At 41.2% G+C, this 22,651-nt stretch overlaps 1 protein-coding gene across 3 annotated transcripts in view; it reads left to right on the top strand.

Moving 5' to 3' along the window:
* Nucleotides 1–425: 425 nt before the first annotated feature.
* farp2 (FERM, RhoGEF and pleckstrin domain protein 2) overlaps nt 426–22,651 on the top strand; it is a 29,395-nt gene continuing 7,169 nt past the window's right edge. For 2 of the 3 annotated variants that reach the window (XM_071517561.1, XM_071517560.1), the window contains exons 1-14: nt 426–640; nt 1,377–1,608; nt 8,744–8,848; nt 10,309–10,351; nt 10,434–10,512; nt 11,658–11,755; nt 12,427–12,541; nt 14,719–14,866; nt 14,972–15,067; nt 15,204–15,367; nt 15,509–15,577; nt 15,703–15,760; nt 15,933–16,197; nt 22,248–22,432. In XM_071517561.1, the coding sequence (XP_071373662.1) occupies nt 1,408–1,608; nt 8,744–8,848; nt 10,309–10,351; nt 10,434–10,512; nt 11,658–11,755; nt 12,427–12,541; nt 14,719–14,866; nt 14,972–15,067; nt 15,204–15,367; nt 15,509–15,577; nt 15,703–15,760; nt 15,933–16,197; nt 22,248–22,432 (1,626 nt within the window). In that variant the 5' untranslated portion in view covers nt 426–640; nt 1,377–1,407. The remainder of the gene's footprint in view (nt 641–1,376; nt 1,609–8,743; nt 8,849–10,308; nt 10,352–10,433; nt 10,513–11,657; nt 11,756–12,426; nt 12,542–14,718; nt 14,867–14,971; nt 15,068–15,203; nt 15,368–15,508; nt 15,578–15,702; nt 15,761–15,932; nt 16,198–22,247; nt 22,433–22,651) is intronic. The other variant, XM_071517562.1, reaches the window with a different exon arrangement.

Below are 22,651 nucleotides of genomic sequence, written 5' to 3'. Positions count from 1 at the left end.
ATCTCTTCCACAGGATCCTCTCTCAAAAGACTTTTGGTAAACATGTTACACACACGCATTATTGTTTTTTCCTGTGCTCAAAGAATGTGTGTGATTTTGTCTAAGAGTGAATTTACAGCCTATGCATATCATTTGGAGGGGTTTAGAGAGACTAAAAAAAACGTATAAATGGGTTTCACATGATCTACGGGTGAGACTCTCATTAGCCCAAACTTGAATGAATTCTTAGTTCGCTTTGTGACTCAGATCAGATTTAAAAAATCTGATGAAAGAGTAATTTTATTTCCTATGGGTGTTGACAACCATCGGCCTATAGGTTGATAACGCGTCGGCTGGATGCCATAAATTGTAAAACTTTTCACGAGGCCTAATTAAATAGCCACAACGTATCATTTTTCAGGCGGACAAGTTTATTTTCCATCCATCAAAGCTATATTAAGCGAAGGAAGGTAAATCTTCGCTCCTAGTATTATGTAGCCTACAATCTCATGAACCAATGGCAGGACGAAGGAGCTGCTTTACCCAATGACTAACTAGTCTGTGTGCGCACTCCTTTGGACGACGACGACCATGGACTGGAGTTGTGTCCTTTTCGATGATACGAACTTTTAGTTTTTCTTTTCGAAGACCATCAATAGCGGTAAGTTTTGAGCTCCTTTGTGAAAATGTTACAACATTTAAGTGTCCTGATGTTCATTATGTTTCCAAGAAGTAAACTCGGTTAAGAATATCAATACTTTGGTTCGCTCCTCGTCGGTAGCCTGGTGCCCAAATGATCTTTTTCTAGAAAGAAAAAGCCTGATCTATTAAACATTTGTCCTCGTTTTGTGCATTTTATTAACGTCGTTTTTGGATGCTTTTCCTGGTTTTTAAAGGTTTTAAGTAACCGCTGCAATGAAATCTTACTGACCCAGTTTTACAGTTAGGCCCACATGTAAATCGGAACTTAATGCAGTCACTTATTTTCGTGTTTTTACGTCGCCAGGTCGATTAGACTTTGCTCTAACCAACTCTACCATTGCCATGGTTGTATCTAGACTTCTAAAAGTTCCCCCACATGTACCGTGAAGATTGGCTATCAGAGTTGTAAAGTTTGTGTCCTTGAATAAACTTCGTAGGTAAATTTGAATGAGCCTCGCATGCCCAGAGACAGGCTTCAAACAGGCTCCTTATTAGACTGAAACGTGCAAAAAAAAAAATCTGTGTCAAACGAGTTGTTTCATCACCTGAAGTCAACCCAGAAAACCAGTTTTGCCAAAGCTTCATGGCAGCTTTGATCAGCATAGACAAAATCGGACTTAATTTTGGTAATTGAAATTTGATCATGTTTTGCTACATCAGATGACTTGACGGTGTTATTCTCCCTGTGTCTGCAGGAGTGAGGCAGGTGAGCTGCTTGGGGCAGTAATGGGGGAGATCGAGGGGTCCTACCGGGTCCTGCAGACCCCCGGCACCCGGCTGGGAGCCCAGTTCAATGCTGGTATCAGTACGTTGGAGCCGGGTCAGAGCCTCAATGTCAACATGGCCAGTGGGGGCAGAAGCCATGGGAGGGGAGTACAAATCCGTGTGCTGGGGCTGGATGACTCCCAAGAGTTTTATGATATGGAGGTAAGTTGCTTCTCACTGATGTGTGATTGCCCGGAGAAAGCCTCACTGTGGTTCCCATGTTTTCTGTTACTGTATCTGCAGTATCTGACACAGAAGAGTACATCTCACTTTAGTGCTGAGCAGCCCTTGCATGCGTGTGGCGTTTGTGACAGATGCCTCATGGCTTTGGCGCTGAAATCCCTTCCTCCTTAAGGCTTCTTATTCGGGCAACTTAGTGTAACTCACCGGGGCACTTTTTTTGTTTCTTGGCTGTGATCTGTGCTCGAGGCCCAAGTTGTAATTCTCTGCCCTGTTCTTAAGGTTTGACCAACCGCAGAACTAGATAATATACTGCCACCCAGGACTAAACATTTAACATATTTACATATATTACTTGATAAACTGGTGCTTTCACAGTGGTTTCAAATCTGTGGTGCCTAGTGTTGCTTAGACTGTAGTCTTTCATTGCTGTAACTCACTGTGAACTGAAGTTATTTAGATTGAAACATCAAACTGTGTATTCTTCAGTGCATTGTCCTAAACTGAAGATGCTGGAATGGGGGAAATTGCATTAGGCCTCTTTATTTGAAGCGAGATGCACTGAATATAAGTGACAAATGACTGAAGATCTAGGATAGCACTGACAGAAATTGCTTTTTAATTGTCAACATCAGGCTTTACATTACATAGCCTCTTTTGAAATCTGGTATGATTTTATTTCTTTAGTGTATGTAACTTTAATGGCGATATAACTGGCAGACTGCCATCACAGCAACCAAAGGCACAACGTCCACACTGGTCTCCTACTCAGAAATTCAACTCCTCTGACCAAATGGAAACATGTTGATGAATCTGTTACATAAATATCTCTTTGTGCAATAACGGCATGCGACGCAAGATTATAACAAGCGTAAATAATGTCTGAAAAAGAGCAATATTGAGCTGTATTTTGACATACATGAATTTACAGCCAAGAATGTTTGCTTATGTTTTTTCACTGTAATTACTTTAAAAAACAAGTGATCCATTTTAGATAATTTGCAGGTGCATTTGAAGGGCATGAAAATAATTAGGCAGTGCTGGAATTCTTTGCTCTTGGTTTAAATAAACTTTTAGATCCACATCAGTGAAGTGCCTGTCCGTGTTTACTTCTCTAGCTGCTGCAGGAGTCATTCACTAGGCAAATAGGAAGTAATGAGGAAGCCACTATATCAGATCAGGCTTCCTGCCTTTTCTGGGGGGAGAAAATAAAGTGTAGTCTCCACAATGAATAAACAACCAAAGGAGTCAATGACCAATGGGTCTAGGAGTTTTAGTTTGCGTTGTAATATAATCAGACTTGTTGGTTACTGCTCTGTTGGAATAGTTTAGTGTAGTTATAAGAAGTACTCTGGCCTAAATCCTTGTGTAGCCACAACAACAACGGTTCTGACAGCTGTAGTTTGGGGGCACTGCTGAGGCAGACATTTCATAATCTTATGCACCATATGTTGTCTCAAAGTCTCAAGCTAATAGAATTTGACAGACGCAAGTTTAATTTGTATGGAAGTTGATCCATGCAGTGTGCAACCTAGGGAATTGGTAAACTTTGAAGAAATGTGATGTTGGTTTTTTTTTGGAGAATAATAAACCACTTGTTGAAAGGAAGTTGAACTTGGCCTGTAGGGTTCAAAGTAAGCTTTGGACATGCTGTTGATAGGAGGTGGCAGACAGAAATAAATGGCTGCTAGAGGGGAATGACACCAATCCTGTTGTCAAGCAGACTGCAGTTTGGCAAGAACAAGATGGTCTCTGAGAGGCTCTGTTGTTCACCACTGGCCATCCTTCTGCTCAATATTTCTGTTCATTCAGTCTGAGGAGTTGTGGCTCGGTGGAAGAAAAGCATTTATCTGTCTGTACACAACGGCTGCAGAGTTGAATACATCGACTACATCTAAAGGGAAAAGTCTTGCCTGAAATTTTGTTATATTCACACTTTAAAAGAAGCTTGCCAGTTTCACTTGTACTAAAACATTATTCCCTTTATGTCTCTCTAGCTAAGCACAATCACTTATAAAAAAACAAAACAAATGTAACACTGTAACGTCTTTTTCCTGGCTTGTAATTTTATCTTGGTTTTTCCCATGCATACAGTATGCAAAAATAGATACAAAATTGCAGTGTTGAATGTTTCAAATGGTTGTGGCCTTCAAGGAACTGCCTTTCCCCCTTGTGGCGTCCTGGTGGCTGAGAGGCACATACGTTGTACACTGGCTCTCAACCTTTGTCGCCTGCTATTACCTGCCATTCTCACTGCTTACTGTCTAATGGACCAGAAATACCATAAAAACAATCTTTAAAAGAAATTGTCCCCTCTCATACACATGCAGTGCACTCTTGCTTCTGTCTTTATCTTGCTGCTTTCCTTTGCTACCTTATGGATTCATCTTCTGTGATAATGATGCATCTTACATACGTATGGCGTAATTGGATAGACTACAAGTCAGAATACGTGGTTTCGCGGCCTTATAATTACTTTAAACTGCTATAGACAAATCAAATCAGAGCGTGTGCTTTGATCTGTTGGCCCTCATCTGCTGCAGGTAACTGGCATGGTCATCGTCAGCAGACATTTGCCTGTATGGCTCTTGTCCACAGGCCCCTCCTACACCCAGCACAGGAGAAAGCTCAGCCTTGTGGTTTCTGGACAGGGAGGCAGGGCAGGGAAACACAGGCCTCTTTTATCCAGCACAGCCAGCCCCTCCGCTGGCCTTCACTTCCAGCTCAAACTCGCAAAGGCTGAGGGTGGGATGTGGAACCTAGCTGTGTGAGAATGCGGTACAGTTGGGGACTGGTGGGAGGGAGTCTGGGCAGGCTTTGCTCAGCGTTAGCAAACAAGCACATAAATAGCAAGGTTGACAACCAAGTGGAGTGGAGGGGAGGGGGGGGGGGCACAGAGGGGCAAGCTTCTGGTGTTAAAAGAGCAGTTCAGAGGGAGCAGTTTGAGCCGCGGCGGTGGGGGAAGGGACACACTCAGGAGTGAAGCCCTGCAGGAAGTTTGGTCAAGGAATTTCAACTACTGGCTTTTTACAGAAATGGCATTATCATTTCATCGGTAGTGGAAGAGGACTGTTATGTCAGTTAATGATATCAGTTTCATTGTGCTGTATTACTCCTCTATTTTTTTTAAAATGATGTTATACAGATGGACATTGAGTTAAGTGTAACAGTGTGAAAAGCAAGGTTTCAAAGTCTTTCTTTCACGTTATTTTGAGCATCTTGTAAGACTTGGAGACAGTTATTAGACTCGTAATTAGTAATTTCAATTTCCTTTGTATAAAAAAATTCAGCATTATAAAGTAATTATCAGTGTGTCTAAGTAATATTATCACTCACTAATATGCAACTACTTTAAGCACATTTCAATCATAACAAAGATTGATTGTGAGAAGTGATGGAGGTCATCACAAATGTAGATCCAGGAATGAACTGGAATTAGGATTCTGTTGCTTGTGCATGTCAAACATGCTATAATCATGAAAGAGATTCCCACAGTATCAGCAGTCCAGTAGTGTGCTCATGCTCCAAATTGCAGCCACTAAAGCTGAGCGCTCAGCTGTCATCTCTGCATCATACTCCCACCAAGTTATCCCACTGTATATTGAAGTAGTTTAACAGTTTCATGACCTCGTGCCTAGGACTAGTGTAAGATCTCATAAACAATCACTCACTCTAATTAACCTTTAGTAACGTTGCTAATCTCTCTTGCTCTTGCAGTTCTATTATTTTTAGCCATTGCTAATCGTTGGATGCTCCTGAAAGAGGTCTTACCTGTGTAAGAGGCCAGGCTGATGTTGGATAGTATCAGGGTGACACAGCAGACCTGAGCAGAAGGCGTGCTAAAACACCTGATCCTGATTACCACTAGACAGTGTTTTTTCTGCCAACAAACTCTCTGGCCAGCTGTCCACTGGTGCATCTCGTAAATAGGTAGCGCAAAGCAATCTGACCATATAGAACGGAAGTTGCCATCAAACAAAGACCCTTTTGAACTTTGAAATCTCTCCTCATAGACTTGTGAAAGTGGCCACTGGGCTGCAGAGCTTTAAAATGTATGTCAAGGGGAAATCTCCTGGTGCCAAGAGCAAAACCTTGTGCCAAATACAAGCCCCAACACAGCCCTGCTGCCAGGAGGAGGTTCTGCTGGAGCCGCCTGCTGCTCACGGGCTGGGGAATCAACTGCTATTTGGTAAACTGTGCCTAACCTGTCATGCAAGATGCAGCCTAGCCCTAAATATAAATAAGGCGGAATGATATTTGGGTTACACCTGTGTTTTTATCTTTTTATTTTTTCTTCTTTAGTCTCGAAGCATGGGCTGGGTAGCCCTATAGCTGGGTGCTTTTCAAACCGGGTGCTTCTAGGCGGTAGCCCCCCTTCTCTAAGGGAAGATTTGTCTCCCAGGGAAACATCTGCTTGTCATAATCCCTGCTGCTTTCTGGGCTTGATTGGGTGACCCACTGACCTGCCTTAATGTTAGAGCTCAGAGATGAGACTGAGCGATTCTTTCTCTGGTCCACAACCACAAGTTGGGTGAGAACATATGTGATCTCGCCGCCGCGTCGCAGATGTGCATGAATTTGAAGCATGAGAAGCGCTTCTAGGTAGCAACCCACTGATTTGTGTGACAAACTTGGTTTCACAGCAAAATGGATTCAGATACTTTTGGTTGACCAAGGCCAACAACATTATTCATCCATTCTTATGATTTTGTGCTGTGAGCTACAATTGTGGCTTTTCTCTGGCTTAAGGCTTTTTTTGGTGGCACCTTAACTCAAAGTAGTGGCCACACTGCTCTGCATTAAGTTTTGAAAATGTCTGTTTACTCCTATTTTAACATTGTAACAGGCCAGGCGCTCAAGCTCAGCAGCTCTCAAGTTTGTGTTGTTCTAAATTAAAGTTTGCCTCACTGCCTTTGTCACATGGCATTACCTTTTTGTTACTGTCCTTTAATGCAGAAATGGCAACCATAATTAAAATATGGCGGTATGGCTGCAGTGATATCTGCCATGCCAACAATAACTGATTGCACACACAGATAACCCAAGCTCAGCCACAGTAAGAGGAAGTTATTTGGAGGGAAATTATCTGCACAGTCCTGCATTGTGGTGACATTCCATGTAGACATTATGCTGGATATGAAATGAGGTAGGCCTAGCGCATAGTAATCCGTCTACAGCCACAACATTGCATACTTTTGTATATTCATGCGGAGGGAGGCGAGGGGTGAATTTGAATGTAACAGTAGTGTACCTTGTCCTTTTTCCCAGCTGTCTGGGAGCAATTAGATCACTGTGAAAATGTCATCCCTCCCTCTCAGATTGTGGAGGATAATGCTGAATATCCCAGGGGAGGAGGCTCGAGGGATTTGTATTCCCCCTCAAGACTAGAGCTCTGTGAATGGAGTTACATTCCTGTTGAAGGTTAATAAGTAACACAAGGGAGGGGCTTCTGAAAACACACCAGTCAACACCTAGCAGTTGGTTCAAGACTAATAAAGAGGGAGAAATCAGTCAACAGTTTATTCTAATCTGCCATGGGCTGCTGGTTTTCTCATCAAACCCATCGCCCAAAACAAAACAAAACAGTGTAAACTGCTGTCTAGCAGTAGTGTATTGTTATTTGAAGAGGTAGGTATATTTGTAAATCCCATATTTGAATAGTAATTACGCTGATTATACTAGGCTGATTATGCTTTAAATCCCCAGAAAAAAAAGTTGGAACATACTCTGTTTACCCTGACTTACAACACAACTCGAATGGCCAGGTAGCAGGATTACAACAATGACACAACAAATACAGTTTTCCATCCACATAGGCCTTCCTTCATATTGCACTTTGAGGGAATGAAGGGAAAGTTGTGAAACTTTAAGGGAAATTTAAAAAATGTAAGGGTTATTTTGTGGAAATGTTGTCTTATTCACAGTATCAGCCAAGATTTGGTTTTAGAGGCCTTACCACAGCCCTTACAACTCTGTTTAGATATTTCAAAAGCGCCTCAGATATTGGCTGCGTCTGCTCAGAGCTTGGTGATTGATGACATTTCTTTTTTTATGTTGAATTGGCACTTATTGACCCCCAGCAAAGGAGGCAAACCAAGGCAGAATACCTCAAAATGCTTCTGACTGTTGGCCACTGATGCATTTTGACCACTTATTGGTGTGGTGTGGATAGTGTGTTTTGGCCTGTATTCAAAGACAACCCAGACAAACTATTTTAACCCTCCAGTGTTTCATCTATGGTTGAGATCAGACTTAAACCAAACACTGTGCATGCTCAGAAAGGCAGAAAAAATACATTTTACAATGGATTTGTGGATGTTGTATCATTAAGTTTCACCTGCAGTTTATAGATTTTCTGAATTCTGAGCAGGTTTGATTGTATCAACCTAATAAAAAAAAAAGATCAACTACAGTAAATCTCCTGGTACTCTTTGAGTTGTAATGCTTTACTTTTGCCAATGCAAAGCAGTTCTTTTTATAAGGCTTTTAAAAATACTATTTTACATTACAACCAGATGTTTCAGGCTATAATTTTCTCAAAAAGTCACAGGCTAGGATTCCAAACCTCAACTGCAGTGTGTTCTTGGTACATAGTAATTAGTCCTTCGTTTAGTGAAAACAAACCCCAGAGCGTTGTGAAGGTAAACTTCGGCAGATTTCCTCCTTGTGATTCTGCTGCAGTCTGTTAGGGCCTGGTGGACTTTGTAAATGTGCAGCATGCCACATTTTTTTTCACTCAAATCAAGGAAACTAGTCACCTTGACAGCAGTGACATACACTGCCATAAGACAGACAATGAAGTGGATCATTTACAGATAGCACAAACTTTTCCACACCACACAGACAGACAGTGTTCAGTCTGTTCTCAGTCTGAACACATGGTTGGCTTTCCTTACCCCAGCCCAAGCATATCAGTTTTTCACATTTCTCTCTTGTCTAAACTCTATGTATCTATAATCTAGCAGCCAGTTTCAAAGTATGAAGCAACTCTTTAAATCCTTCTTCAGTCAAATTAACGCCATTCTTCCTACCACTGACATTTTGAATTGTATCGTTGTAGTTTGTTTTGACATTCAGAAAGTAGTAATGCCCTCCTTTCTGTTCTTCTTTCCGTCAGTCGAAAGCTGTTGGACAGACCCTTCTCTCTGAGGTTTTCCAAAGAGGCAACCTCATGGAGAGTGATTACTTTGGCCTTGAGTTCCAGAACATGCAGATGAACTGGGTACGTATACCAGCAACTGTTTCCTGCGTTTCCCTGTTTGAATTGGAGACATGGAGTATTCTGGTTAAGGATTCCTTACTGCTATACAAAGGCAAACGGCATTAACTACGTTTTGTGTGTTGTAAAGGTCAAAGGTCGTAACTAGGGTTTAGATTTAATATAAACCAAAAATATATGCATCAGTGCTACTTGATAATATAAAGTCCACTTCTGTAACAGCAGTACTTTAATCTGGGCAGCAGATAAACCTTTAAGTCATTTCTCTCAGTTGCTGCTCTTTGGCTTTACACAGCAGTATAGAGCAGTAAGTTAGTATTGTTTTAACTGGACTTGAGCAGTATATAATTCAGTAGGAATATTTTTTAAAGTGCCCAAATATAAATTGTAAGACTTTCCATTGTTCTGATGGTCTAGAAACAGAACTAGATTTGAAGACCACCTGGATGTTTATGTAAAGCAATAGAGGACAGATGTGAAACATTTACGATGGCGTCTTCAAAGAGGATGGAGCCGGTGACTATTTCAAGCCAAAAAGACCTCAGATGCCTGTTACTTTTTACAAGACCCAATGGCTTTTCAGCTGATATTTTGAACTTCAGTCAGTTTTCATTTAAGGGCATCCGGTAACTGTATTGTATTGTTTCCAAGAACTAATTTACATGAAGCTAATATGTACAGTACATGTGTTCTGCTGTTTTGTTTCCAAGAATAGTTTAAACCTGACACGGAAAAAAACAAATGATGTGATGTTGTGGAGATACTTGCTAAGGCCTGACCAATACAGGATGTTTGGATCCAGTACTGATATCAGTTATTTAGGGAGCAAATTTGCTGATTTATCTGATGATACCTAACCCTGCTTTACGTCACTCAGTCAGCTTTAACTTTTAAAGAAAAATGGCAATGACACACTGATGGCAGATTTTTTCCCCTTTAAACAAACATTATTGTTTCTTTATCAGTTACATCAAAATGTATACTTTTTCATGAATTTATTATAACCTACAAACGTAGTTTTATTTGTAAACATGAGCCGAATGCCAATATTGAACAGATAGAAATATTCAGGCAAATATCAGCTGATGATATCAATTTCCCAGTATATCTGTCTGGCCCTAGTGCATTCCTCACTCAATCAGGCCCAGATGTAATGGGGCAAGCAGGCTCCCACAGCGAGGCTTTGAAGCCAAACTTTGTCCACAACATTGCCACATCCCTCTACTATCATAAACACACACGCACACACTCACTCACTCACTCACTCTCACACACACACACACACACACACACACACACACACACACACACATACTGTACACATAAACTGTAGCAAAGGAGTCTGTGTTGGTTTTTGTTCTTTTTTTGTCATTACCAAATCAGTTTTAGGCAGAACAGTCATCAGTCAGATTTTGTGCATGTTCTCATGACATTGTGAAAAACATACAATTCTGTCTTTTCAGGTTTGGTTGGAACCCACAAAACCCATTGTGAAACAAGTGAGAAGTAAGTGTGCTCAAATATCAACTCAAATGCCACCAAATGAAAGCGTGAAAGTGGGCTGATTATCTGTCTTCATGTCTTTCAGGACCTACAAATACACTGTTTAGACTGTCAGTGAAGTTCTTCCCTCCGGACCCCGGTCAGCTACAGGAGGAGTACACAAGGTCAGTGACTGTCATTTCCTATTGGATATTACACTTATCTCATGTCTGTGTGGTGGGGCTTTAGAAACTAACCTGATTTATTTCAAGAGCTCACAATTATGGTTTTCAGGGCAATGTGTTCAGCAGTATCCGTACTCAACAAAATATGTTTAAATGCTTCTAATGCTTAGCCACAGTCAATATATATAATAATATTACGTTTCAGCATTGGTTATCATTGTGTTTATTTTTGATTCTTGCCATTCAAAAGCATTTAAACTTTTTTTGTGAGTGCATGTAATCCTTTAGCTTTAATAACAAACCCAGTGCCTCATATTACAAATGAAACACAAGGTTACTGCTATGGTAGTTAAAGGAAAAATCCACCCTTGGATAGTTATTCTGTGATTTTTTTTTTTGTAGTTTTAATTTAATTTTTTGGTGTATCCACTTTCCCTCAAACTCTCTTATCTACTTGTACTTCAGTTGTTGATTTCCTACATTTCCCAGATTGCCTTTTGACAACTCCAGAGAACGTGCCTGAACTTGTTGCACTCAGTATGTGTAGGTGGAGAGAGCGAGAGAGATAGTGATAGTATAGTAAAAGCAAGTTTTTCCAGTTGAGTAAATTGAGAGACGCACCCCTTACTTAAAACACTCTTCAACAATGGAAATCTCCCTGTATGATTGTTGAATGTCTGTGCAAAATATGGGCTCTAGAAAGAAGCTCTTGCTGTTTGATTCTGGGGGGCTGATACCAAAACCTGACGTTAACCGTTGATGTTTTAGATAGCTGAAACATTTTCTTCTATTAAAATTTCATTGTAGCTGCGTTGCAGATATCTAGATGTGACGTCAATCGTCTATGTTGGCAAATAATCCACGAGAATAAGAAAAATACACCAACAAACCACAAAATGGGCTCAGAAATGCAAGGTTACATCATCAGTAACTATTTTTTTTTATGTTTTAGGGTGTATTTTTCATTTTTAAGTCTGTGGGCAACTTGATGTAAAAGTTATATTACAATTATGATATGATAACCCTTTCGTTTTATGTAATTTTCATAAAAATAACTCAAATAATCCCCGATAGGCTTGTCTTGTGCTTAATTATTCCTCATGAATAGGAACAGATGGACACTAAGCCTCTGTGCTTTTTCACAGGTACTTGTTCTCCCTGCAGATGAAAAGAGACCTGATGGACGGCAGGTTGACCTGCACAGAAAATACTGGAGCGCTGCTTGCTTCTCATCTCGTCCAGTGTATGTCGAGGCCCGTCTTTTCACCACAGTAGTTAATTGTCTAATAATGGCTGGTGAAGGTTTGCATTGTGTTATTTAAAAGGGCATTAAGTAATTTCTGACTCGCACAACATCGACAGGACTCTGGCACAGCTTATGGTAGCCTATAATGGACATAAATATTAAAGTCACGTTTTCACAATGGAAGGAGTAAGCTAGCCAATTATAGCAGAGATCCAACAAAAACATCTAGTTAAGAGGTAATGTATCACCATGCAAATTAATACTGCTTTGCCATTTGCTTTTTTGGCTTGAGAACAAAATGTGTTGAGACTTGTGTCCTCCATCTTTGAGCAGTTGAAAATGTGAGGGGGGCGGTTGTTTCCAAAACAGAGTAGGTGCTGGAAAGTTAGTTTAATGAATGCCAGAAATGACGGTGTCTGGTGAAGTAATTGTTGAGTCATTGGTATTGATCAACAATCCTACCAAATCCCTGTAGATATATTATGGTCATTTTGTGCTATGGGACAGTAAACACCTTACTTAATTCCCCTTTATCCCCTGTTATTCACTCATTGTGTTGTTGTTGATATACACACAGAAGTCAAAATGAAGGGAATTAGTGCCTCTTAATACCAGTTTACCTTGTTGTACAAAGAATAACAAATGTTTCCCTCTTCCTCAAACCACAGCGGAGATTGGAGACTATGATGATGTAGCAGACAGGGACTTCCTGAAGGCGAACAAGCTGTTGCCCTACCAAGACAAGGTGCAGGAGCGGATCCTGGACCTCCACCGCCGGCACCTGTAAGTTTCTGCCTCTCCTCTTAGTCTGTATGAAAGGAAGTTTCATGCTGAGCTAGGATGTGTGTGATGTTCTGTTATTCACATGTTAAGTAACACTCTGCATCGGTGTATCAATCTGTCTTTCCTTTACCTGTAGAAGTAGGTGAAAAATAATACAAATGCACACCTCCCTGGAAGATCACACACACACACACACACACCCCAGCTCAGCATATGTTGAGTACAAATATACCCATATTGACTGACTATGTTCTTTTCACATGTAGATTTATGCAAGGTATCAGTTCCCGCTCTTAAAGGCATGCATACCTCTTCACCTGTTGAGACTTGATAGTTGTTGTTGTCTTTTCTGAGACCTTTATAAAGGGAACACACCAAGATCCTCAGCTTCAACTATCTGTCTGTGGTTTGCATTTTTGGAGAGAAAAGTATGATTTAATGCCACTGTTTGCCAGAATTTTCTGCTGAATGTCGGATGAACCATGAATTTGGTATCTTTACTCCACATTGCTGCTTTTAACTTTTTGGACCATTTCAAAAAAATTAAATGATATCACACAAAGGGCAAAACATAAAACAGCAGACTTTTAGAATTTTTAAGCAGTTGCGGTTGTGTTTGCCCTTTTCCTGCACCTTTTTATATGGTTTTTAACACAAATGTTTACTGTTAACTTTAAAAGGTAACTGATGTTCTTGCTGAACAACCACACTGAGGGGGTTTGCACCTTTTCAGAGTCCTGCTTTTAATGGTAATCTGTGGTTCACACAAAACCGCTCACAGCACTTTCCCACAACCAGCTTCCCTGTTCACACAGCACTGTCCTATGGCCAGTAGTTTATCTCTCAACCTGGTTATGCGGCTATAAGATTGGGAACTCGGTTAATCTCTTCCCTTGGTTGTCAGTGTGGAAGCACAGTGCGGCAAGTACCCAGTCCTAATCCCTTTCTCTGGCCAGTCTATTAGCCATAAGGCTAGTAGGGCAGGGGAGGGCCCTAAGGAGATTTCACTGCTTAACGGATGAACAAAATTAGAATGTGGTGATGATTGGATGGATATGCCCCTCCTAACATATTGTTTGGTTGTAATCACATGGTTTGAAATAATGCCTGTCAAATCCTCGAAGTTTCAAGGGATTTAAGGTCACAGTGTCGGATGAATGAAACTACTCTGTATAAAGCCATGATATGATCTTCCTGTGTTTAAATTTTATGTGGGAATTCAAAGGGAAAGACTGTAAAACGGTCACTAGGCTACACACCCACACTATATGTTCCACAAGCCCACACCCTGTCCAAAACTTGCCATGGCTAATTCAAGACCTTGATGATAACCTTAAATTTCAAAGTCACCATGTACAGTACAAGCCCCTTAGCTGCTCAAGAATAAAAGCAATTTACTCAGCAATTTGTAATTCACATGACCTGTGTTCTCTGTCACCTTTCCACCATCTTTGAATACGACTTCTCCAGCCGCTGGTAGATTGTCATTCTCTTGCACTGCCATAAAATGGCTAAAATAATAATCAAGACAATAATTATTATTATTTTGCAAAATTTTGTGATCACCATTATTGATCATTATTAAACTAAATGATTTGACGAGCAAAATTATTTTACTGCACTTTTGGCATCTTATATCAACATCTCAAGTGTTTTAAGCTACAGCAGAGATTTTGAATTAAACAAAATGTTTCAATATTGCTGATATGCCAATTTTCCATGATGATTAATTGTGGAAACTCAAATTGTGATTAAATACATGATTAGTTGGAGCCCAACTGGTGTCTTGTACAAAGCACATAATGGACACTTATTCCCTGGAAACGTAAAGGCTTGGACTTGTGTTTTGCATTTCATGAACAAATCAGTTGATACAAAACAGTGAGCTGTATTACTGTAAATGGGGAACTATTTGCAGATTTCCATGCCAAAGACATGAAAATCTAGATGAGATATTATGCATATGAAAGTGTTACATGAACACATGGTTCATGTAGGAGCATTTTTATTTTCATTAATTATGAGCCAGCATTAGAAACAACTTCCAAATTGTACTCTGGTTTCACAAATCCCACATCAATTTCTTGCACACTTGTCAAGAACAGTTTGATGTTTAACAGAGTTATTCCGGAGAACATTAAGGAGTGTACATGTGTTCGGCACATTGTCTTTCCCAGGGGACAGACTCCAGCTGAGTCAGATTTCCAAGTCCTGGAGATCGCCCGTAAACTGGAGATGTACGGAGTCCGCTTCCACCCAGCAGCTGACCGGGAAGGCACCAAGATCAATCTGGCTGTCGCTCACATGGGCCTTCAGGTTTTTCAGGTGATTGTCACTCTCACACCTGTCGTCTGCTGTGAACATAAACCTCAGTCCCTAAAAGTTTGCTAAACGTTGCTACTTTCTTTTTAACATGTCTTTTTCTCACAGGGCAACACAAAAATAAATACCTTCAATTGGTCCAAGATTCGCAAACTGAGCTTCAAGAGAAAACGGTTCCTGATCAAGCTCCACCCAGAGGTTCATGTATGTATTAATGAAGAGATTCATTCCCTTGTTCAAAACAAAAAGGACATATTCCACATATTCCACATCCACTTTGATGGAGACCAATTTACTGTGTGATTTCATTCTCTTTTGCTTTATGATCTTTGTGTTTTAGGGCCCCCATCAGGATACTCTTGAGTTCATGATGGCCAGTAGAGACCAATGTAAAATCTTTTGGAAGAACTGTGTGGAACACCACTCTTTCTTCCGGCTGTTTGACCAACCCCAACCCAAATCCAAAGCTATTCTCTTCACTAGAGGCTCCTCCTTCAGATACAGGTATTAAATATTGCATGCAACGATACAAAGGCATGTTTGGCTTAACATACATTGCATGTCATCTTTAATGCACAGTCTGAAATCTCTTGTTCAAAGACTATTTTGTGATTCAGTGTTTTGACTCTAAACTCTGTCTGTCAGTGGGAGGACCCAGAAGCAACTAGTGGAGTATGTCAGGGACAGTGGAGCTAAGAGGACACCATACCAGAGGTGTGTATTTCTGTGTTGGCTGTATGAGAGAGAGAGAGAAGTTGTTTGCCTTTCAAATTCTTACCAACTAGGAAATATTTTCCACAAGGCCTTCATCTTGTCTGACATAATTCTTTCTTATTCAGGAGGAACAGTAAAATTCGAATGTCTGCTCGCTCCCTGGCCACAGATGTGCCAAAACAGGTCAGTAGAGCTATCAGGTTGATGCATTTCTGTGACAAACGAAGCTGCAGCATTCCACAAATTTTATTATAATGGAAAACTGATGTAATTGTCCTCTCTCCTATTACTTTCCACCTTCTTCTTCCTCCCTCACTCCCCATTTTTCTGTCCTGTCTTTTTTGCATTGTTTCAGTGCTTGTCATTCAATGACAGTCTCAGGGCCCCAGGGTCCCCTTCCTCTGCTACTGTGTCCTTCCACCCAGCGCACATCTCTAGCGCTCTCCCACGAACGGAACTGCAACCTCAGCCCCAGCCCTTGTCCACACTGAGCCAATCTCCAGCGCCTCCCCAGCAGCAGCAGCAGCAGCTTCAGTCCCCTCCGCAAGCCACCAGGCCCCCCAGCCCTCCGAAGGAAGAACCTGTCAAGGCCGCTCCCCCGTCTCACTACGCTTTTCAAGGTGCCCCTAGCAATCAGGCAGCAGGAGACTGCAGCCCCTTGTTTGTGTGTGTAGAGAGTAGCACTTCCCAATCACAGCCCTCCCAAAATGGCAATGAGGATAGTGAGCATGGTGGGAGAAGGGGAACCGGGTGCTCTATGGGAGGGGTGGGAGGGAAGAGGAAGGGGGTTCTTACACCTGAGGCTTTCGAGGCGGAGCTCTTGCGTGCAAAACAGAATCCCATGTTCTCAATGGTCAGTCCACAGCTGCATGTCACTGAGGAGTTCATAGATGATGATCCAACTGAAATCTCCTTTTACGGTGGGGGGGCGGAGGCCTACTCTTTTGGGCTCGACGATAAAGTAGATCAGTTCGATTATGTTGAGGAATCTGACCTCGGCAAAAACAGGATCTTCGGCCTGGGCCTCGAGGACCTGAATGGGAATACCAATCCCTTCTCTGATAGCGCCGTCGGTCGTTCAGAGACCAGCTCCTTGATTAATAACCGCTCCGAGTGCAGTTCCCTGGACAACCTGGGGCTCAGCTCTGCGGGTGAGTCCCTGTCGGCAGGCTATGGAGGCCCTGACTCCTCCTCCCTGCGCCTGCCAGGCTCTGACAACCCGTCAGAGGCCAGCTCCATGGTCAACTTCCCAGCGTACTCTGTGCGCTCCGAGTCCAGCTCTGCTGTGCAGTTCAGCGACCTGGTGGAGCAGCTGGAGCAGCTCAGCTACCCGCCCACAGCCACCGAGGGCTCCGCTAATGGCACCTCGGACTCCGACTCCGACTGGGGCTCCGACAGCGGCCTTCCCCCTGAGCAGAACCTGTTTTACAGTAATCCCCTGACAGGGGGCAGTGGGATAGAGAGCTTCCTCCTTCAGTGCCACAACCTACAGGCCCTGACCCTCGCGGACCCTTCTGGATCCCCTCATATTAAAATGTAAAGCCCCTGTCCTTAGCGCACTTGAAGCCCCAGTCTGGATTTTTATAGCGTCCCGATCACAGCTATATCGGAGTATAATTTTGAAGGGTAGGAGTTGCACATGGAAAACAAGCTTTTTACAATTTCAACATTCCATTGTAACTCAAAATACTTGTAGTTCAGTAATCACACATAATTAACATATAAACTCGCTTTTAACAACACTTAACATTTAAAATTCACGTTTTAGCCATGACATGGCAGGTTAATAATGAAAGTTGGTCGTGCGCTATCAAACTGGTTGTTAGGTTGATAAATTTACTGCTGGTGTCCAACCACCTATTTGTATTTAGTGTTCATTTCCACCAGCCTGCACTCCAGCAGTGTGCTTCCTTGCGCAGTTGCTGCAATTCCGTAAATCAAGAAGTCTGTTTACTGAAGAGTGGAAAAAATGTGTCACAAAGGTGTTTTGGTTTTCTGTAGCAGGGCAGAAGTTAAGATTAATGAGCTGACCTGTTACTCCAGCCATGGTCAGGTTGTGATGCTTTCCTATCACTCCCGTCTTCTTATGATCCTCGGCTCATTAAGTTTTTGCCTTAGCTTTTATGAGATTCTTGAATGACAAAGTACCTTTCTTTGTCTTGTCAATTGCCTTATCTCCAGCCGTCAGCCTATGTAGAGCACATAAGTTTATGATTGATATGGGTTTGGGATAGAGTTGCTATCATCCCTCAAGGATTTGCAGAAAAAATATAAAACACATTTTTTGTGTTCTTCAAAACACTAATATACACTTTGATTCCCTCTGAGACAACGCTGTCTCATTTTAGTGCCTTTGCATCTAGAATATTCATGTCTTTCTGAAGGATATAACTTAAGTGTTGCCTATCTGGTATTTTGAAGAATATAATGTTTTAGGGATGTCTAGTTAGATTTTCTACCCATTCTTATCTGAATAAGCAGTTACCCGTAGTTCAACATGGGAATGTCAGGAGAATATTATGCTGCATCCACTTTCTTTTCATTTGACTCCCTGACATAATAGTTTTAGTGAAACTCAAAAAATATGGATGAGAAAAGGAATTTGTGAGCAAATGTAGGCTTGTTAGGTTTTCTTTGAGGATGATTTCATCCCTTATATTCACTATAATTTGACACCAAGCTAGTAAGAAGGCCTAAAGGAATGTGATATCCACTTTTAAACAGCACTTAACAAACACTTACTAATAATAATAATAATAATTTAGCTCTTAAATCTCATTTCTTAAGCATTATGTCTTATGCAGTTTAGACTTTGACTATATCTAGTAATTATCGATCTGTGAAATTTGTGAGATTGTTGTGAATTAGTTGATTATTCTAACTCCACTCTAATCTCAGGGTAAACATGAAATTGATACTTGTTTAGTGTTCCCTAAGGGCCTTATGTACATGCAATTTACAGTCAAGAAATGCCCATGGAGCCACTATCCATTTGCAGTTTGTGCCTCAGTGACATCTGCTGGTTGCAGTACTTGTCAGCGTTCTGCACATAAAACTAGTGCACAGTACATGATAGGTGTCAAAGGTTAACTTGCATTTTATAATTATGTTAGGTTTATGATGTTTTAAGCAGGAAAAAAATATTTTTCACCAAAATAGACTCAAGTCATATTTTTATTCAGTGTGGAGTTGAGTTGAAAAATGTAAGCAGTGTACTGCTGAGCCAATAAGTATACTGTTCACACCACTTTCAACAAAATGAATGTATCATGCAAAACATTTACGAAGTCTTTCTGCTTCTGTAGAAAATCAGCTAATGTTAGTAAACCGTGTATGATAGTGTGTGTTAGTATGACTGCTTCAATATTAAAATTTAGAATGCGGAGCATCTAGAAGTAGCGCTATTCAACATTTGAAACGTTCAATGTTTGGAGCTTCCAGGAACCCCTTTGGGAATAGATAAAGCTTTTATTGCACCAGCTACACATGGATTTAGATTGATGTTGCTTTGTCTCTATTCTGGCATGTTACTCTTTATTATAAACATGTTTGGGCTTTGGCATTAGCTATCAGGATGTCAAGAAGATGGTATTCTGTTTTATTGGAAGGCAGCAGGGGTCTTTTGCACATTAGTTCTGACTTTCTTGCCACTTTTATCTTAGCTGGAATTTTTGAAACTGTTTATAGTCTTGATAAATGAAAATGGATTGCAGTCATAGATATGGTCAATCAGTAACATGTTACCGTGCATAACTTCTTTTTTAGTCTGACCTCCAGGCCTCAGATTTATCTTTGGTGTCTGCATCGGTTCTTATGTGGGAACATCAAGTCTGTCTTGGAAGGATTTTACTATGTGCCATAGAACATGAAAAGCTAATATTGTGCTTGAATAAAAATAATCAGTAGTATTTCTTTACTGCACTGATGTCATTTCCTCCTCAAAACAATCTTGACTTGCCAAGTCCCAATTTAATTTCCTTTCATTTGAACCCACTTTAATCTGCCTGAAGGCAGATTTCGCTTGGCTTTCTGCAAAGTTTTCTTTCGCTCTCTGTACACGTTACAGAATCTTCTTATTTGTCTACATCGCAGAGTCAGCACTTGTACAGCAGTGTCTTAAAGCACTTACTCTTACTCCTTTCATTCAATATGCTTTTAATGCATATCTCAGGTGTGTGTTCCTATTTACTTTTCGATTAGCTTTCTTATTTTTCCTCTCAACATCTATGTGGGGAAGGGGCTGTCTGGATTAAGATTTTTCTCTCCAGAAATCAATAGAACTTTACTGATAAAAGTTCTGTTCTCATTGTCATTTTGAAGGACGGCAGATCGCCATTTTCCCTCATGAAAATCCTCAAAAGAACCAGGAAAAACATTCTCAAAAGTGTGTTTTTGAAGCCTCTCTACAATCACAAGTGTGGACAATTGCTCCTGTGTCACCTTGGGCAGTGTGGAAGCTTATTTTGTGTCAATCAGTACTCCGTGAAGAGTATAGATCTCTTGATGGCTTTTGTTTTGATCAACCTTGATTCCTTTTCTGCATTTTAATACATCCCACATCTCCTCTAAACATTTAATGCCAGGCTGAAAAATATAACCAGCTAAGATAACTGCACTTAGGCATCAAGTAATAAACACTTACTCCTGATGAACATGTATAATTACTAATAATAAACAAATTGTACTTATGTTTGTATGTTTTACTCTCAAGAATAAAGTAATCACTTTTGGGTACCTTGAATGTCAGACTTAAAATTCTTTTGAGATGACAGACTGAAATCAAACAAGCAATGGTGTGCAAATGATCTCAACGGTAGAAAACCCTGTGGTGGTGGACATTTGTAAATTTACCGATCTATTCTTTTCCTATGGGCCAAGAATGAAATTGTATTACAGGTAGCATTTGCATGGCACAGATCTAGAATGACAAGTTTGTTTAAATTTACTTACACCTCTGTCTTTCTATCCAAACCCCAGAGCAATGCTGGAGACATTTTGAATGTGAGAGAAGAGAGAATCCCTCAAGGTTTAGCGTTGTACTCACATGTTACCAAACTGCAAACATCAAGTGGCTCGCTCTTAACATGTTATCGGTGTGCTGCTTTAACCCCCATCATTTTTCTAATTACTAATGAAAAAAAACTAGAACTAAATGAATCTCAATGGGACTGACTTGTAATCCCTTTCCCCCCATGTAAAATGCTTTGAAAAATAATGTTGTCTTTCAGATGGGACACATGTAGGAGCAGCATACTTTCATTTGTATCCGAATCGTCCTCTTTTCCCAGTTTCCTTACTTTGGACAATACTTTCATCTGCTGAACAACAGCGTATCTCATATCCTTCTACAGCTCTGAAGTTGATTATCCGTTTAAATTCAGTGCGCTACGATGAAGGGCTTGTCAGTGTAACAAAATTAGAAAAATAAGCCTAGACAGTAAATAAATAGATGCAGTCGTTCCCTCTTATTCCAGGCAGCAGGTCTGACTGTTATACTGGTGGGGGTTGGGTAGTGCTCCTCGCACACGAGATTCCTCAACCTCATTCCAGCTGAGTGTGTGTGTGCTCCCTGTTTGGATAGGCCGTGTGCCAAGTCATTCCACTGCAACCCCCGTTCCCCCACTGTGGAGACTGACGTCCATCCTCTCCTCACTCGTGTCATCCCCCATGGGGCACTTCAGATAAACTGTAAACGACTGTGTGCCTCCCAGACGGACCACATTCCTGATAAGTCTCTACGTGGGCAATTATTTCCGGGTCGAGTAGTGACTTTTTTTTTTCTCTCAGTCTTCTCCCCCCACCTCCTTTTTTCCAGAATTTTTTTTTCTTGAGAGAAATAGAAGAACAGCTGTGGTGACCCATGGCTCGGTAAAGAGTACAGCCGAGCATTTCATCTGCTGTACTTCTCCTCATTTGGTTGGGTAGCAAAGCTCACAGGCAGAACAAAAGCACCCAAGTCGGTTCACTGTAATGTAATCAGGCTCATATAAGAGTTGGCAATAAATCATTTGGCCTCCATTGTAGAGGGCTATCGCTCTGAAAACAATGGCAGGGAAAAATGTGGGAACCATTACGTGCCTCGGTCGGCGCTGCCGTCTCCCCTTTTATGTCTGGCCAACGTGTGTGAGGGCATGAAAAATGTGTTTGATGAACCATTACACTTGTTTCTGTTAAAATACACAGGGTGTTGGCTAAGCAAGCCTTTTCTGTAAGGGGAAATAAGATATGAACTGTGGAAAACGTTTTAGGTGAAGATGAGCATCGTTTAACAGAGTTGGGACAAATGCAAATGCATACATGATACTGTAGCATTGTGATAAATAGACTTTTGTATTAGTTTCCCTTAATGGGTACATACCTCCTTGCTCCCTTTTGACATGCTATCGTGTATAGGGCATTGTTGTTGACTGTATGCTCCACCCATTTCAAAAGAGCAAGTTTTGCCTGTTTTAGTAGGGTAATTCCCGGTGATTCAGTGCAAATGTAGAAAACAATTCTTTGTTTTTTTCACTTTCCCTTATACTATAATTAACAATAATAATAATAATTCCATTTAAGGGGGGTGATTTATTTGAACTGAATGATTAACACGCTTACTACTGGTCAAATTTCTCTTCTGTGTTTCATTTCTATTGTTCCTCTGGGTATAATGCTGTTATCTCTTCCACAGGTTCAGTCACGGACAGCCCCCAGCTCTCACCGCTCAACTCCAAGAGTCCACTCTGCCTCTCGCCCTCCTTCCAGATGTCCACCCTCAGCCTTCCAGGCCAAGCCTCTTCGCCCCTGCAAAGCCCCATCCTGAGCGAGGTGGGCAGCAATGCCAGGCTAGAGGAGGAGGAGGAGGGCAGGAGGAAGGTACACTGCTTATATGCCACCCTTCCACCCCCTGCCTCACAACCCTTTTTAAGAGTCTAGACCCATCAGAATCACTGAGCCCAAGGGACTACTGCTATGATTCACTATGGCTGCTGGGTTTACAACATTATGATGAAAAATAGAGGGGAAATTCATTTCCCATTTTTGTCACTGTAGTGTAAAAAGATTGGAATTCCCTCATCATAGCTGTGCTCTGCA

This window comes from Centroberyx affinis, unplaced genomic scaffold (genome assembly GCF_046629955.1).
Source record: "Centroberyx affinis isolate AG114_WGS23_722 - 3 ecotype Tasmania unplaced genomic scaffold, CSIRO-AGI_Caff_v1 ptg000503l_1, whole genome shotgun sequence".
Lineage (NCBI taxonomy): Eukaryota > Metazoa > Chordata > Actinopteri > Beryciformes > Berycidae > Centroberyx > Centroberyx affinis.
This window is presented reverse-complemented; position numbering and strand designations above follow the sequence as displayed.